This window comes from Parus major, chromosome 2, assembly GCF_001522545.3.
Source record: "Parus major isolate Abel chromosome 2, Parus_major1.1, whole genome shotgun sequence".
Classification (NCBI taxonomy): Eukaryota; Metazoa; Chordata; class Aves; order Passeriformes; family Paridae; genus Parus; species Parus major.
Window position 1 is genome coordinate 149,642,421 of NC_031769.1, and position 18,773 is coordinate 149,661,193.

Sequence of the window (18,773 nt, forward strand, 5' to 3'; positions counted from 1 at the left end):
CCCTTCCCAACGGAGCATGGCAGGAAAAATGTGATCCAAAAGCTTTTTAGAGCTGGCACTGCCTGCTTTGGTTTTGGTTTGTTAATTAATGATTTATCTTGAGTTTAGGTGACGCTTCGTTAGCTCAGGATAACGGTGAGATGGGATGAGGTCACTGCATCCCATGGGATCCCATCCCAGGGATTCTATCCCCAAAATGCTACTGGCAAACAGTTCCTCGACATGGTCACTCCTTTTTAATTCAGTTTTATTACCACAATACCACTGTTATTCTTCTCAAACTGGTGAGGTGCTGCTAAAAGTTGAGTTTTCCATCATTCTCCATTTATTCGCCCAAAACAGAGCCCAGAAGCCAAATCTGGAGGTCCTCCTTGAGGGATCATGTGTTCCTGGAGGGGAAACTGAGGCTACATCTCCACCAGGATTTTAAACATGACAAGGAATATTCCTGGGTAGAGAGACCACAAATTCATCCACATCCAACCATCACATCCTTTGGTGAATAAACCACCAACTGCAACAGCCCCTTGGGCATGTCCAATTCCCAAGTTTCATCTGGGTTTCTTGCCCTGGGACCAAAAAAGACTTCACCACCTTCTGAAATTCCATTTAATTTGGAGTTTATGGTTCTGTGGATGGATTTCAATCCTTCGCCTCAGAGATGCAAGCAGAGGGTTGCATATCGTTTATTTAAATGACAAGAAGTAGCTGGCCTCACTAATTACAATAATTTTGGATAAACCAACAGCCAATCCCACTTCAAAGCTTCCTTCGTTCCTGGCTTCTTTATTTCTGAAGTCTGACGCTGTTACAGAATGAAAAAAACAAAACCCCAAGCCGTCTTTTTTTCCATCTATCAATCCTCATCCCCGTTCCTGCTCTGACACGCCACGAGCCAGGGAATGCAGCTGTCCCCGTCCTTGTTTTATGTACTCGTGATTAAGTGACTCTGAAGAGAAATCCATGTAAAAAACATCTGGTGCTCCGTGTCTCATTCAGGACGACTTCCCGGATAACTTACGAGCTCCCCATGGACAAGGAATGTGCCTCAGGCACCTCAGCTTCCATGCTGGAGTCTCCAGAGCTATATCCAAGTGGAGATCCCAGCCACTAAACACAGGCTGAGGTGCTAAATCATCAGTGATAAACCCAAAATAAAAACCCTGGATTATTTTTCCACCTTGTGTAATAAAACCAAAGGGCCCCAAATACATCCAGAAGGTGGAAAGCAATGAACTCCGAAGTTGTTTCGCCAGAGTTTCAAGCTGATTTTGCTGCTTGGTGTTTTAGAATTGATTTTTATTAATTTATACCTCAAAATTATGTTTGTTAAAACATCCTCTGACCCCAGCATAGAGGCATTTCCAGGGAAATGTGATCTTATGAATGTAGGGAAGGATTAGACTCAACTAAATGGACTTGATGATCTTGGAGGTGTTTTTTAGACAAGTCTTTTCTAGACCCCAGCCACAGGGTGGTGAGGGCCTGGAACAGGATGCCCAGATGAGCTGTGGATGCCCCATCCAGGGAAAAATTCAAGGCCAGGTTGGGTGGGGCTTGGAGCAGCCTGGGATAGTGGAAGGTGTCCCTGACCATGGCAGAGGGGCTGGAATGAGATGACCCTGAAGATCCCATCCATCCCATACCATTCCATGGTTCTGTCACGATTCAGGAGCCTGAACAGCTCAGCAGGGAAACCCCAAACTCAGCTGGAAGCATTCAGTGAGGAAGAAACTTCCCACAACCACCCCTTTGCACACAGAGCCACATTCCCCTTGGGAAGTCACACAGACCTTGTCCTTGGACACCTTGTGGGAAAATGGACAGGTCCCATCTGTCTTCTTGCACGTGCCACGGAGAAACCTGGAGATAAAGCAGATGGAGAGGGTTGGACACGAGGTGGGTCACGAAATATATAAAAATATATTATATTTATACAAAACCACACAATTTCTGCCGAGCTCGTCCATAAACCCATAAACCCATTTCACACCCCTTGTTGGGAGAGCAGCTGATGATTCCTGATATATTTTATTCTTTCATCACATTTGGCTGCTCATTAGCAGGCAGAGCAAGGCTTGTATCCCAAAATTCAGACATGATGCTCCCAGAAGGAGAAAGATCCTTCCTAGGGCCCTGATTACTCCAAGCTGCTGAGAAAAGCTGTGGATTCCCCATCCCTGGAAGTGTCCAAGGTCAGGCTGGAGAAGGTTTGGAGCAACCTGGGATAATGGAATATGTCCCTGCCCATGGCAGGGGGGAAGATTGGAAGATCTTGAAGGTCCTTTCCATTCCAAACCATTCCAGGGTTCTGTGATCCCATTCTATGAGATGCTGGATGAAGCGCCAGGTGGGAATGGCCAACGACCATGAGGAGCAAAGACAGGCCCAGAACAGGAACCAAGATCCCAAAGCACACAAGTAGGTCAAGACTTTTCCTAGGATTGACCATTGTGAGAGATTAGCAAAATTAAAAAATTGTAAGGGAAAGCTAAAGAATGGGATTGGAGATAAAGGAACCAGGATAAGGAGACACACAGCTGGGAGAAATCAGTGTTCTCCTCCAATGATGCATGGAAATGAGACAGGATAGAGACCCAAAAGACTTCAAGGAGCACAATTCCTAAAGTAGGCAAGGAGTTATGGGATTTGTTATGGCAGAATGAGTGAGAAGGAGTAAAATGAGTTAAAAAAACAATAAATCACCTTCCCCTCCTCTATCGTCTCCCATCGAGCTTTGAGCAACTTCCAAGTGATTCCAGCACAGCAGCAATTTTATGGAGAAATTAGTCCAGGAGCTCATCAGAGGAGTTGGCTTTTCTGCACTTTTTAAATGACTCATAATAGAGTTTAATCAACTCTTGGGCAGGTCTAATGAGCTGCCAACAATGGATCAGTTCTCCTGGAATAAATCACCAAGTCTCAGAGCTGCACAATGTCACAGGCTGAGGGATTCAAACCTGTTGGACTGACCCAAATGGATCTGAGGAATGCTCCTGAAGGAATAACCTGGAGTGTGGTTAGGGCAGAGGTCAAGTAACCCAGCCCAGAACAGAAAGCTCCAAAGAGACCTTAGAGCCCCTTCCAGTGCCTAAACAGACTTCAAGAGAGACAAAGAGGGACTTGGAACACGGAATGGAGTGACAGGACAAGGGGAATGGCTTCTCACTGTCAGAGGGATAGATAGGATATTAGGAAGATACTTTTCCCTGTGAGGCTGGTGAGGCCCTGGAATGGAATTCCCAGAGAAGCTGCAGCTGCTCCATCCCTGAAAGTGTTCCAGGCCAGGCTGGACAGGGCGTGGAGCAATCTGGGATAGTGGAAGGTGTCCCTGCCCATGGCAGGGGTTTGGAATTCAATGATCTTTGATGTCCCTTCCAACCAAAACAATTCCATTTTTCCATGGTTCTCTGGCCTCTTCTTGTCCTCCTCCTTCCAACCCAACAGTGCAGAACCTACACCTGACCCAGAACACCCATCCTTGTTGTCCTACACCTCTGTTATCAGTTTTCTTCCCTTAGGAATATCCCACAAGGAAGCACCAAAGCCACCCAACGTCCCAGTTCACCGCAATTCCGCGTCCATCCCTACCTGGTGCAGACGGCCACTTTCTCTGGATCATGGATGTAGGGGCAGCTGTCGCCCCGATTGCACTTCCCGAAGCGGTTGTAGTACATACAATATTCCTTCTTTTTCTTCTTCTGCTTGGCTTGACGGATGATGGCCAAGCTCCTCTGCACAGCGCGGCTGAAGGAGAAAGAGGGACAAGGTCAGGGAAAACCTCCAACACCACGATGACATGGAGAAGACACCTCAACAACACCTGAAACCACAGAGGAGCCCACCTTTGGAGAGTGAAATATTTAGGAAGTTCATGCTCGTAAGCCCTAAAGTATTTTCAACTTTTGGCTGATTTTACTCAAAATAATTAAAGATCTGCAAGGTAACACCAAAGTCACCAGTGAGATTCCTTCCCACCCCCATAACTGTGATCTTCTCCTTGGATTTCATGAGCATGGAGAGGGTTTCCCACACTTTTAGGGAATATGGTGAGGAAGGAAACATCCTCCCCTTGTGCACCACAGGATGCCAAGGCTGAATGACTCGGAGGGCTCTTCAGCACACATCCCACCAGCTGGGCCTGATGCTATTCATGGCCTTCAAGTGGGCACCTGGTCATGAACCTCAAAGAACGAGGACCTACGTGATGGCCACAGGAACAAAAAGTACCACCAAAGAGCAGAAAAGCTCCTTTTCAATTGCCTGGTCCCACTAAAAGCTACTTAAGGAGCTGAAAAGTTGCTTAGCACGTGTTTTCCACAAGCTTCCAGCTGGAGAGGGAATTATCCAGCAGCTCTTGGGATGTGTAGAAAAGGGGAAGTTTTGAGATATGGATGAACACAAACCATGGGGAGAACCAAGCAGGTGATTTGGTGGTAGGGCACAGTCAGCTCCACTTTGCTGAGGACACAGTGCATTATCCATGAAAAATACAGGTTCAAGGAACTTTATTTTCAGCGGAAATGCACATTTTTAGCTCTGTAATTGCTGGTTGTCTGCAGCTCCCATATTAAAAGGAGGTGCAAGGCCAAGTGTAAGGTCCTGGATGTGTGGTGGGTAATCCCAAGTACAAATCCAGGCTGGGTGGAGAATGGATTGAGAGCAGCCCTGAGGAGAAGGACTGGGGGGAGTTGGTGGATGAGAAGCTCCACATGATCCAACCATGGGAGCCCAGAATATCCTGGGCTCATCCCACAGCGTGGGCAGCAGGAGAGGGGGAATTTCTGCCCCTCTACCCAGCTCAGGGGAGATCCCACCTGCAGAGCTGCCTCCAGTTCTGGAGAAAGAACTGGCAGAAGGATGTGGAGCTGCTGGAGCAGATCCAGAGGAGGTCACAGAGGTGCTTCTAGAACTGGAGTCCCTCTGCTCTGGATAAGACTAGGAGAGCTGGGAATGTCCAGCCTGGAGAAGGTTTCAGGGAGACCTCAGAGCCCCTTCCAGTGCCTTTCCAGTGCTTAAAGGGGCTCCAGGAGAGCTGGAGAGGGACTTTGGAGAAGGGATGGAGTGACAGGAAAAGGGGAAATGGTTTCCCACTGCCATAGGGCAGTGATAGATGGGATATTGGGAAGAAATTCTTCCCTGGGAGGGTGGGCAGGCTCTGGCTTATGACCACCCCAAAGCAGAAGCTGCAGAAAAGCAGCAGCCAGAGCTTCACCAAATCATCCTCCAGTTCAACAGCTGCTCCTGAAGCTCCTGACTCCCTGCTGACCATAATTCTGAAGATGGAGCATGTCACTCCTGCTTCCCGTAAGTACAGACCTGGCGATGTATCGGCACGTTGAGGATCTGCTCAGGCCGGCTGGAAAGACCCCAGGACTGGGTATGGAGTGCAATCTCAATGCTGGAAAGAGAGAAAAACATGGATCATTGCTTGGAATAGAGAAATATTGCAGGAATTCACACAGCCCTCAGTACCTTAGGTCCACAAAAATGATTGGAGGGACAGAGACCTCTTGCTGTGAGGAAAAGTAGGGAGATCTGGGGTTGCTCAGCCTGGAAAAGGCTCCAAGGGAGAACTTGGAACCCCCTCCAGTGCCTAAAGGGGCTCCAGGAGAGCTGGAGAGGAACTTTGGACAAGGGATGGAGGGACAGGAAAACAGGGAATGGCTTCCCACTGCCAGAGGGCAGGGAGAGATGGGACATTGGGAAGAATTTCTTCCCTGTGAAGGTGGTGAGGCCCTGGCACAAGCTGCCCAGAGAAACCATGGATGTCCCCCATCCCTGGAAATGTCCAAGGCCAGGTTGGACAGGGCTTGGAGCAACCTGGGATAGTGGAAGGTGTCCCTGCCCCTGGCAAAGGATCAGAACTAGATGATCTTCAAGTTCCCTCCCAACTCTAACCATTCCATGATTCCATGATCTTATTTAACCCAAAGCATGGAGCTTTGGGTTAAATAAAAGAACCAGAGAACCATTGGATGAAGATGCCCTTTAGGGACTTCCCACCTCTGGAGCAGCCCTGTCAGAAGTGATCCTTGCCAGCCTCAAACAGAGCAGGAATTTTCACCCTCAGCACCCAAACATGCCAGAACACTTCTGTAAGCAAATCCCACGCTTCCACCATCAATCCAACAAATTTCCAGGCTTGCCTTGGCGGCTCCCCACAGCCGGACAGGGAAGCCCAGCGCCTGCTCCCTTACATGCACGCATGGAATTAAATCATCCTTGACTGGTGCAGGGAAGAATGAATGGGAAAGAAAGGCTGGATTTCAGTTTTCCAGGTGGGATGAGAGCGGCTCAGTCACTCACCTGCCAGCCCGGGCGTGTTGGGAAGTTGAGCGAGTGGAATTTGATTGCGCGGCACTGCGAGCTGTCATTCGGCTGCTGGCGCCGACAAAGCCCCATCTGTTCCCTCTGCACATCAAATTCCATCAACGGGGCATTTGAGCCATCACTGAAATGTTTTTTTTTTCCCTATTTTTTTAAAATTCCTTCTCGTCCCAAGCTGTAGGAGCATCTTTTTTAGTGCCACAATAAACATTCGTCAACAGTGCGGTGCTCTGAAGATGCCACTGAAGGGTCTCCATTAAGAGCAAGGTTGACTTCCCAAATGATGTGGGGGAGAAAGCCCCACGTTAATAGGGGCTATTAATAAAATTAATAAATAAATTTATCAATAAATTAATAAATAAACTATTGATAGGATAGGGCTGGAGCATCCTCAGCCCTCTGGAATTCTGTATAATGTTCATTAAAGCTACACCAGGAATCAGCTCCTGAGGGCAGCAGACAATCCATCTAAATTAGTCTTTGGGGATAAAAGCAGATACACAGGGATGAACAAGTCTGGAATCACAAAATCATGGAATGGTTAGGGCTGGAAGGGCCCTTAAAGGCCATCTTGGCCAGAAAGGAGGAATCACTGAAGAGATAAATATTGGAAAAATAAAGGGGCCAACAGCCTCCTGCCAGTGGGTTGAAATTTTTATGCAGCAAAAATACATCAATGGAATTCTTTTTGGGGGCTTTTTTTCCCCCAGTTTTCATCTTCCAGCAAGAAGTCACACAATAAAATGATGTGCATCTCCCAATTCCAGGAATTAACTCACATCCCAAAGGCAGTTTAACTCCAAGAGCTGATCCATTCCATGACAAAATCCATGTGAGATCCATCCAGGTCTGGCAAAGCACCTGGAAGCTGGCAAAGAAACCCCCCCATCCACATTTTTCCACTCCCTGACTATTCATCCTATATGCAAATCCTCCCCAAACTATTAGAAAATAAATTTCACAAATATTTCTCCAGGATGAGCCAAGCCAAGAAAGCTCCATAATTAAACATTTCACTGTCCACTGGGATTTATGAAGAAAACTCAAGCTCTGTCGTGAGGATAATTTTGGAAGCTCTTGCATTATGGAAAAGAAGTTTAAATAAAAGTAAAAGCTCTGTGCACATCCAAGTAACAAGAAGGGGGTGCAAGATTGGGGTTGGATGTTCCTGACTTTTCAGGAGGTCCAAGGAGCCTAAATTTGGATTTTTAGAGCGGTTGTCAACTCAGAATTCCCAACTGGTTATTACAAGAGATTTGCATTAATAAATACATAAATAAATATGTATTATGTATACATTGGAGGGTGTATTATTGAAATTGGGGTGAAATTGGGACATCAAAAGACACTGGAAAATGGGATAAGGGTTAAATTCCAACCTCGGGAGACGGAATTTGCTGCAGTATGGCCTAAATTAAACAAAAAGCTGAAACGATTCCCCCAGGACTTGACTTTAGGAGTCTCATTTGGTCCAGACAAAACACTGGGCACATCCCAGTCCCAGATCTGTCCTGTTTTCTCCTCAATAACTTCCCAGCCGGGGAGAACATTGGGACACAGCAATGCTGTCGGATCAAGAGAGCAACTCCCACATCCTTGGCACTGCCCAAGTCCCTCACTAAGAGGTGCCACGGCAAATTCCTCCCATGTGCACACTCCAAGGCAGCGAGAACGGAATGGAGAGGGGGCGAGAAAAGCAGGAAAACAAGAAAAGCTGCCACAGAGAGCATTAAGAACTGCACATTGAGGGCTTTTGAAGTGATTACAGCCGGCACAGCGGTGTCAGCCGGGATGTTTTCCACCCTGTGGAAGGGACAGGTGGATTTCTCTCCCCCTTTCCCGATGATTCAGTCACTTGGAAAAGCATCATCCGTAAGGAAACCCACAGCCCATGCAAACGGGGTTGTTTCTCTTAATGCATCATCCCAGCCCGACGCTGGCAGCTCCGGCGGCTCCGGTGGCTCGCGGTGAGAAGTGATTGTTGTTTCCAATCCAGGCGGGAGACTCCGTGCGTCTCTCCGGAGGGAGCGGGAGCTGTCATGTTCATTAAATGCATGATTACAGCTATGATTAATAGCGGGGGCTACAGCCTAACTCCTTCTTTTTTTCCCCTGCTCCTAGGAAGGAATCCACAGACAAGCAGTCCCCCGGTGTTTTCCGCAGCGTTTGGCTCAACGTTTGGAATTCCAGCTTTTGATGGAAGAGGGGGGAAAAGGCACAATTTATCCTTTAAAACAAGCAGGTCAGATGCTGCGCCCCTTCACCAACATCCAAAAGTTAATTAGGACCTTTTCGTGTCCTTAATCCCAAAACTCAGCTCAAGTGGATCCAGGTCCATCTCTGGCATCCTGGGGTTTTTTATCCATAACTGCGAAACTCAAGGATCAAGATCCTTCTCCTCCAGGGAAAGGTTGGCAGACATTTCCCTTGGCAGTCCAGGAACTGCACTCAGGAGCAGCACTCGGTGCTTTCCAGCATTTCCACATGGATATCAGGATGCTCCCATCCAGTCCAACACTCCTGCTCAGCCCCCATCACCCAAGGGCTTGGGATGTAACAAACACACCCCAAAAACAACATTCCAAATACTCCTTTGAGCTAAAAATTGGCTGCAAATAAAAACAGTTAATTATCACCTGCTGAATTATTTAGGAAGGACTTTATTGCTCCAAGGCACAGCTCAAGGATCAGGACCTCATCTCATGGAAAGGTCTTCTGGAGCATCTTATCCAATAATTCTGGGGGTTTTTTTAAATGGTGGAAAAGCTGTGGGAAACTGATTTAGTAAAAAAAGGAAAAAAAAGGGTGAATCCAGAAAAAGGAGAAATCAAGACTTGGGATGCGCTGGGACCAAGGGATGATGGGCAAGAGGGTGAGAACACTGTTAGAATGATGAGTATCGAGCCCATTGCTTCCCATCTACTTCCACAATCCCAAAACAAGGATAATTTGTGAAAATCTTCCCCCAGTCAGTAGAAAACTGAAATAGGCAGAAAAAAGGGGGGGAATTCAGAGCTGGGGTGTGGTAGGGCCAAGGGATGATGGGCAAGAGGGTGAGAACATTGCTAGAATGAGGAGTGTTGAGTATCAAGCCTGTTGCTTCCCATCTACTTCCACCATCCCAAGTCAAGGATAATTTATGGAAATCTTACACACAGAGGGAACCAACCAGGAGTTTGCCCAAGCAATGGCAGGCAGGTGATCAGCTCCACTGGCCAGCACTCCAACTTGGGGATGACCACAACAGGGTCATCTCACCTTCCTGTTACTTTTTGCTCACCAGTTCCATGGTTTTGGAGTTTTTCAGTCCCTTACCCCTTTTGAGCTCAGGCTTGTTGAGTTCAATCCCTTAGTTTTGGGATTCCTCAATCCCTTGGCCCCTTCACTCTCAATTCCATGGTTTTGGGATTGCTCAATCTTTTTATCCCTCAGGTGTCAGTATCACCACACAAACTCTCCTCAGCCTGTTCCCACACAACCTGGAAAAGACTTCCTTAAACAAAACTGGCTCCTTTAATAGTTCCCATTATCATTCCGCCTTGCCCACCGCAGCCTCCTTCGGAAAGAGCCGAGCGATTCATTTTCCGATTCTCTCCTTGGCTTTATTGCTGAACTGAAAGTTTTGAGGCTGCACTCGGGGAAATTTATTTCTTTAATTATTATTCATTTAAGTGGGTTCTGCGGATTTTGAGGATCAGCACTCGCAGCTGCTGGGGGTCATTTATTTCCCTCGCTGGACAGCGCAAGTCCTCATTCCGGAGAAGACAAGGGGAAAAAGGAGGGATGAGCTGCCGCTAAACAAGCAGAGATTTTCCCATTTTCCTGCCCGACTGTCCCCACATCCCATGGATGTCCCTGAGTCAGGTGGTCATGAGTTGTTTTAAAGTAACTTCAATTAATGAATCAGCTTCAATTAATGAAGCAGCTCCGGGTTGGATGTTGTATGAGCAAGTGTGGGTGAGGAGCAGGATCTGAGCCCTGAAATTCCAGAGTTGAGGAATGGAAAGCAAAAGGGATTGAGCAATCCCAAAGCCAAGGCACTGAGATTGAAGGGGCCAAAGGATTGAACCCCAGAGGGCTAAAAGGATTGAACAATCCCAAAACCATGGAATTGAGAGTGAAGAGTTCAAAGGGATTGAATAATCCCAAAAGCAAGGGACATTGCTCAAAAGGGGCCGAGGGGATTGAGCTCAAAAGGGCCAAAGGACTGAACAATCCCAAAATCAAGGGACTGAGATCAAAGGGGCCAAGACATCCCACAATCCCAAAGACACTGAGATTGACGGGGTCATGGAGCTGATCTGAAAAAGGGTGAGGGATTGAAGAAAGCCCAAAAACAAGGGATTGAGTTTGAAAGGGGTAAGGGATTGACTCATCAACCCCCAAAATACATGGGACTGCAGTCCAAAGGGGTAAGAGATTCAGTCATCCCCAAAAGCAAGGATTGAGGCAAAAATGGGTAAGGGAAGGAAGAATCCCAAAAGCAAGGGATGAGTTTAAAGAAATTGAGGGACTGAGCTCAAAGACACAGAAAAATTACACAAACAAGGGATTGAGATTTAAGGGGCCAAGGGATCCCTCAATCCCAAAGACGTGGAAGGCATTGAAACTGAAGGTGCAAAAGAATTGAGCTCAAAAGGGGTAAGGGATTGAAGAATCCCAAATCCATGAGATTGAGATTGGATGGGTTGAGACTGAAAGGATTCCCCAGTCCCAAAGAGAAAGCCTTCAGATTGAAGGGGCCATGAAACTGAGCTCAAAAGGGGCCAAGGAATTTAACAACCCCAGAAAGAAAGCATTGATCTGAAAAGAGGAAAGAATTGAGGAATCCCAAAGAAAAGGATTGAGTAAAAAAGGGGCCATGAGATTGAGATCAAAAGGGACCAAGGGACCCCACAGTCCCAAAGAAAATGCAGTGAAACTGAGGGAGCCAGGGAACTGAGGTCAGAAGAGGAAAGGGACTGAGCAATCCCAAAGCCAAGGGAATGACTTCCAAAGGGGCCAAGAGATTTAACTGAAGATGGGTAAGGGACAGAGCAATACCAAAACCAAGAGACTGAAATTGAATTGTCCGAGGGATTAAGCAACACCAAAACAAGGGACTGATCCTGAAGAAGCCAAGGAATTGAGATCAAAATGAGGCAAGAGACTGAGCAATCCCAAAACCAAGGAATTTACCTCAAAGGGAGTGAACATACAGGGATCCTGGCACCAGCAACACCAAAACCAGTGGAAACCCGAGGAAATCAACATTCCAAATTTCCCTGCTCTTACATCTCAGTGCATTGGGCTGCTCTCTCCTCCACCAATTTCTTCCTTAATCCTCCAGTATGATCCCAACACATTCAAGGTGTGTTGAAGGCAGAAGACAAGAAAGTGGGTCATGATGGGCAAACAAGAAGCTTGGGATGTTTCCATGGACATGGGTAAAATGCAAAGCCCAGCACACCAGAGCAAATCCTCCCTAATTTGTCTTTAAATTAAAAGCAGAAGACTGGTGGTGGAAATATTCCAGTCCTTAATGCTTCCTTTCTGTCTGTAAAAAGGAGTGGCTCAGAGGAAGGAGCATCATTCCCACAAGCACTGGGCCAACGGCAGCACTGAGCATTTCATCACCCTTGAAAAAGTGGGAAGCGCATTTCCGTGACACTCAGCACTTCTAAAATTAGTTGGTAAGCAGGGAGGCCAGAGAGCACTTTCTTCCAGCACCACGGAGATCTCTTAGTGTTGAGTTCTTCCACTGCAGCCCAAATCATGTTTGGTAGCATTTGTGACTTGTCCCCAGACTGAAATAGTGGAGGAGGGAGTCCAGAGATACTCCAAGGGCTGGAGCCCCTCTGCTCTGGAGCTAGGTTGGGAGAGTTGGGAATGTTGAGCTTGGAGCAGAGAAGGTACTGGGGAGAACTTAGAGCCCCTTCCAGTGCCTGAAGGGGCTCCAGGAGAGCTGGAGAGAGAGTTTGAACATGGGATGAGGGATAGGACACAGGGAATGGCTTCCTACTGCCAGAGGGCAGGGATAGATGCGATATTGGGAAGGAATTCTTGCCTGTGAGGGTAGGGAGGCCCTGGCACAGGTTGCCCAGAGAAGTTTTGGCTGCTCCATGATCCCTGAAGTGTCCAAGGCCAGGTTGGATGGGGCTTAGATCAACCTGGGATAGTGGAAGGTGTCCCTGCTCATAGCAGGGGGTTGGAATGAAATTGTCATTAAGCTCCTTTCCGACCCAAACCATTCCATGATTCCGTGATCTTCCATCTCCCCAGATGATCACCTTTGCAGCAGAGAGGGGAAACTGAGGCAGAAGGATACGTTACACAGCAGGATGGAGACAGAAGTGCATCTGGATCCAGGGGAAGTCCATCCCAGTTCTGGAAGGCTGAACTCAACCATGTTTTAGTAAATAATTTGTTTCTCTGGGATCAGAGCCACCATTACAATGTGCTGGAGATGCCTCAGCTTCGGAGGACTTTAAACTCCTCTTAAACCTCCACTTTTGGGAGCTCATAAATCCTGGGTATCTCCAAGGTTCTGGAATCTATGGTCATGGAGACAATTCAAAAACACCAGTAAATAAAAATCACATTGCTCAAGGGGCCAGCTGTCACCTCTGGAGTCCCCAAAGCCACCAGCCTTTCTCCAACCAAGAGCTAAAATCTCAGCATGAGGAAATCATGCAGGTGAGGATTTGCCCATGGAAAAACAGCCTGGACACTGCTGGAGCCAGCTCCAGCTCACGGAATGCAATTCCTCTCTCGTCAGTGGTGGCGGCTCGTGCTGAGATTGGGGTCAGGGCTGGTTTCCGGACAATGTCAAACTTTAATTTGCTTTCTGCTGCTTTCAATTTTGTGTTTCCCCTTCTGTATTTCTTTGTGAAACTCTACATTGCCCAGGACCTTTTGCTTCTCTCCCTGATTTCATGGAAATTCCTCAAGAGTCTGGAAAACACCTTAGCAGCTGGAGACAGAAATGAAGGAAAGGTTCCTTGTGAGTGGAGAAACCAAATTATTCCGCTTGTTTCATTAATTGCCACGTAGCAAATGGTTTCCACACCATCCCAGTGCCTATTTTCTAAGACTTCTGCAAAGTGAGAAAATACATGGGTGCCAAAATACGCTATCCCAAAGGGAAAGAGCCTTTCCATGTATGATTCCGCATCTTTGTCTTGAACAGGGATGAGTAGAGAATGTTTAAGCTCTGGGTTTTCTTCTCCATCTTTGCCTGAGCAATGAATTATGCCATGTGCAAGGTCCCTATCCAGCTGGGAAGGAAAAAAAAAAAAAAGTCTTTTGATTTTTTTGTATTTTATTTTCAGTTTTCCAGAGATGAGTGTGGAAGGCGCAGAAATCCTTTGGGAGCAGAGCCACATGTGGGATGAGAGCAAAGTTCTCAGCAGCTGCACTGGCTGTGGTGATGCTGTGATTGCTCCAGTGGGGTTATTTATGTTCAAAACACCTCCAAAATTTTTTCCTGGGATTGCAGTGACACTTTCCTTGTCCCCAAGCTGTGTGGCCTCCTCATCTCTCCAGCACTAACAAAGTCAATTCCAGAAAAGCCACGGAAAACTGCTCTTCCCATTGCTCCTGTTAGCCCCAGGATTGATCCCAATACAGCCCAGGGATGCAGGAAGTGCATCCCAAGGACCAAATCTTAACTCTCCATCAGCATCCATCAATAAATCACTTGGGAATGCTGTGATGGTGTGGATGGATCAGCCCCAGCACCCCGCATCAGATTTTGTACTGTAGAGATAAAACCCCAACCCTATAAATCCAGGGAAAGAGCAGAATTATAACCCACTGGAAGTAAACTCCAAGCTATTAAACTGTCAGAAGCATTTCCCGTCTCTCCACTATTCCAAACACACAGTGCCTGGCACTGAAAAGGAAAGGAAAAGCAGTTTTTTTCCATCTTTTAAATAAACTTTGTCAAGTGTTGAAAACACAGAGCGTTGAGCAAACGTTCGCAGCCGATGAGAACACACAAATCTTCCGCCCTGCCAGGCCCAGTTATCCTAAGGCAAGAGGAATCTGTGGAATCCATCCTTGGGAAGCAGGATGAATTATGGGGAGAGATGAAAGATGACGTGAAAATACTGATCTACAGCAGTTCCTCAGGTTTTGTGGTTACAAAGCCAACGTGCTATGTGGCAGGGGGAAAGAGGCGACAGCAAAATAAAGAATATCTTCAAAATAATAATTAGATGGGATTGTATTTTATAGGGAATAACCCTGGAAGGCATCTTCTCTCCCTAAGGGGGACTAATTAAACCCAGTTCTCTGAATGAGACGTCACTAGAATACATGGTTTCAGTGAGAAAGGAAAAATGGTGGGATCACATCCCCTCCATGTCCTGTCACCCCAAATCCCCCCACAAGCAATTCCAAGGCATGAATCTGCAGAAATCCTCCCATCATACCTTTGGCTTAATCCCTCTTCCAGAAATTTTCCTCTAAGTTGGTGTTTCTCAAAAAAAAGTTGTTGTTTCTTCCAAACCACCCCTCATTGCCTGATTTCCAGCATCACCCATAAAAATCTGCATGTCTGCTCCTTTCATAATTCCAGACAGGAAAATCAGCACAAAGCCACCCATTTTGACTTCCCCAGTTTAACTATCCCCAAGAATTCTCAACAAACCTGTTAGGGAGCAAAAATATCCGAGACCAAGAAGAAATTTTAAAAATACTTTGAAACACAGTTAAAATCTGCTCTTTTTTAAGAGCCACACTTGAGTTGTCCCACACAGGAGAAGTCGAAACACAAATTAAATCTAAGCTGCAAGGTAAAGCTGAGAATTCATCAAAATCATTCCACGGTTATCTGCACAGTGATCTTCCCAAATTTTTAGGTGACTACTGAACGCAATTTGATGAGCATCTCAAGCACATTGAACCTTGTGGTGCTGCTTGAAGTTATCCAAGACTTTGCTCATTAAACCAAGTTCAACAGTACATCTCCACAAGCTTGAATTAAGTCTGACTTAAGAAAAACCTCAATTTTCCTAAACCTTCAATTTTTCCAATATTATTTCCCCTTCAGAGCTACTGTAAAGCAAGAACAGCACTTGGCACCATGGGATCTCCACCACCTTTACATCTGGAATTCTACGAGGCCAGAGGATGAGTGGCAACCCACAGGCTGGGAATAAACAGCTAAGAACTGAACTCGATGGGTTTTGGACGTGAATTGGGACAAATTTCTGCTCACCTGTTCTGATGGGAGTTTTGTTGCTCAAGTCCCTGGCCCGGACAGGGCTGCTGGAAGTTTTGGAGAGTTTGTTGGCCGACACCCGGTACATGACCCCGCCAATGCAGCGGAAGCCTTTGTTCCTCCAGCGCTGTTGGACGAGTTGGGATTTGCCACCTTGGAGTGAGGTCCGGGTTTGGTTTAACAATGGGGATCTGCAGGAAAAATAAAGTCAAGGTCAGCCCAAATTTGGGAAAATGTCACAAGGAGGTGCTGCTTCATGAGCAAACCATGGGACTGGAGACTCATGGAACGGTTTGGGTTCAAAGGGATCTTCAAGATCATTCCAGCCCCATTGCCATGGGCAGGGATAGTTCCCAATAGGATGGAGGAGATGTATGGAAGAACCAGGGATGTTCTTGCTGTTAACAGAGGAAAAGCTCTGATTCCTCATGACTGACACCAAAAAAATGACCTTCAGGGACTCTCCTTCAACTTCTCCCACCCCTGCTTGCACCTCCAGCCCCAGCAGAAACAAGGAAATGTGGATGCAACCCCATGAGAGAATCGGAAAGGTGTGACCTTCCCTGAGCTTAGCCAAGCTTTATGGAGCTCTACAAGCTTTGATATCCCTGGAAGTGCTTCAAAGCCAGGTGGGATGGGACTCTGAGCAACCTGATCCAGTGGGTGGCATCCCTGTCCATGGCAGGGGTGTGGAACTGGATGGTCTTGAAGGTCCCTTCCAACCCAAAACATTCCATGAGTCTGTATTTTTGGTATCATTATTCCTACTATGAATCAGATACCACAACTTTGATATTTTTATTCTGCCTCCAAATCTGTTTCTTGGAAGGATTTTCTTCAATCCCTGCATGGGACAAGTCACCTAAGAGCATTTCCATCCTCCACCTGTCACCTGGAGCTGACGCTGGACCTCAGCAGGGTCCAGTGGGCAGGGCTGGGGACCTGTCCCCACCTCCTCAACTGTCCCTAAATTCACAAACTCCTTATTGAGGCAATGGGATGGAGATGGATTGGGAATTGCGATCCAGTTATTGCTGCCCATAACATTATTCTGAAGGACCAGTGAGTTCTGAAGTGACACCTGAGGGATAAATATCACAGAATCCCCAAATCTTTTAGGTCTGAAAATAACTCCAAGGCCATGAAGTCCAACCTGTGACCTGGAACCACTTTGTCAATTAGACCAGAGCACCGAGTGCCATGTCCGGGCATTCCTTGAACACCTCCAAGGATGGGGACTCCATTCCATCCCACAGGACAGCTCATCCCAATGTTTAACAACCCTTTCCATGAGGAAACTCTTTCTGATGCTCAACCTGAACCTCCCCTGGCACAGCTTGAGGCCAATTCCTATCATTCTGTCACCGGTTGACAGGGAAAGGAGGCCAATCCCCATCTTGCCACATGTCCCAGAGAGGCTCCTCTGCCACACAAAATCTTGTCCACTCCATGACCTGACACCTCCTGCACCATCCCACCTCCCTCCTGACCCACAGCGCAGTCTCCCAGCTCATTCCTATCATTCCTATCCATCCCCCACTATCCAAACAGAGCCACTGCAGCCAAATCAAATCTCCTCCAATATCAGTCGCCTTCCTCATTTAGCGCTAATCCAAACAGTAATTTGTTTATGCAAATTAGAGCTCTAATTTTGTATTAGCCCAAACTATGCTCATAATGCTATTAGCAGAACGTATATAAACCGCGCATTACCGGAGAATATCCGTAAATTAAGATCCCACTATCCTATCAGCGGAATGCAAACCCCGATGAGCATTTCCTTTAAATGAACATGTGCTCCAAAGAAAAAGAGAGCTGGAAAATGGAATAGTTACATTTCCTAATGCTGAGCGTGACAGCCTATTCATTCCAGAGGGCTGTTGCCACTGGCTACCGAGCTTGGAAAATTTGCTGTTTTTTGTGGAAGGGGATGGGAATTTGATAAATTCCTCGTTACAGTTCCCCCAAGGTTTCCTCCTCATGGAACTGCTCCGGCGAGGACCATCAAGTCTTAGCGACTCGCAAAAAGTCGCATCGGTGGCATCGCTGGGTGAAGGTGGTGATGGCATGAGGGACCCTTGGGTCATTCATGGATCACCCAGCACATCCCATAAAAATCCAGCACGGCCAAAGTTGCAACCCAGCATTGGCTGTAGGACCTGAAGAAAGGTCTTGTGCCTGTATCAGGGGCAGTAAAAATAATATCAAATATCCGATGTCCGGGAGGGTGACAAAGACGATTCTCCCCCATTACTCTACTCTGCTTTTCTGAGATTCCATCTGGAGTTCTGTGTCCAGCTCTGGGTCCCAGCAGTAGAAGGATGTGGACCTGTTGGAGCAAGTCCAGAGGAGACCACAGAGATGCTCCAAGGGCTGGAGCCCTTCTGCTCCTAGAGACAGGCTAGGAGAGCTGGGGCTGTTCAAGCTGGAGAAGGGAAGGATCCAGGGAGACCTTCCAATGCCTAAAGGGACTCCAGGAAAGCTGGAGAGAGACTGTGGAAAAGGGATGGAGTGACAGGACAAGGGGGAATGGCTTCTCACTGCCAGAGGGCAGAATGAGATAAGGTATTGGGAAGGAATGTTTTCCTCACAGGAAATCCCTGTGAGGGTGGTGAGGTGCTGCAATGGAGTTCCTGATGAAGCTGCAGCTGCCCCATCCCTGGAAGTGTCCAAGGCCAAGTTGGATGGGGCTTGGAGCAACCTGGGATAGTGGATGGTGTCCCTGCCCATGGCTTCCATGGAAATGGAGGATCTTTAACCTTCCAACCCAACCCATTCCAGGATTCTAATGAAGGTATTGCAAAACACTACCAAGGTTGTGACAAGACCCATCCCAGCTCCATCCATCTCCTATTCTTCGAAGTGAGACATCCCTGGCAGGACCCCAGGATGCTCCATTATTTGTTCACAGGGACTGCAGTGCCAATGGATTTGGGAGTCCTTTTTTTTCCAGCTGAATCAGTCCTTTCAAAGACTTCTTCTAATTCCATATATATTCCCTTTTTTGTTATCTCTGGGTAATACATAGAGATACCCAAACACATCTATTTCCATATAGATACACAAATAATTGAATATATATACCCTGAGTATATGTATTGAAATACGAAGTCAATATATTATATAGAATAATAAATATTGATACTTTTCTACATAAATCTATATATTATCACCTATATTCCCTGGGCCTTCTATATCCATCAGTTATCTTCAGATATTATTGAACATATGCACTGAA

The 18,773-nt window shown here is 46.8% G+C and overlaps 1 protein-coding gene across 2 annotated transcripts in view; it reads right to left on the reverse strand.

Moving 5' to 3' along the window:
• The window catches only part of ZC3H3 (zinc finger CCCH-type containing 3), a 126,885-nt gene that overhangs the window by 26,560 nt on the left and 81,552 nt on the right, over positions 1-18,773 (reverse strand). For both annotated transcript variants that reach the window (XR_004496272.1, XM_015619228.1), the window contains exons 5-8: positions 15,533-15,726; positions 5,320-5,401; positions 3,592-3,747; positions 1,794-1,863 (exon numbers count right to left, since the gene is read on the reverse strand). Coding sequence is in view for 1 of the 2 variants with exons in the window: in XM_015619228.1 (XP_015474714.1) it covers positions 1,794-1,863; positions 3,592-3,747; positions 5,320-5,401; positions 15,533-15,726 (502 nt within the window). In the remaining variant the exon portion in view is untranslated. The remainder of the gene's footprint in view (positions 1-1,793; positions 1,864-3,591; positions 3,748-5,319; positions 5,402-15,532; positions 15,727-18,773) is intronic.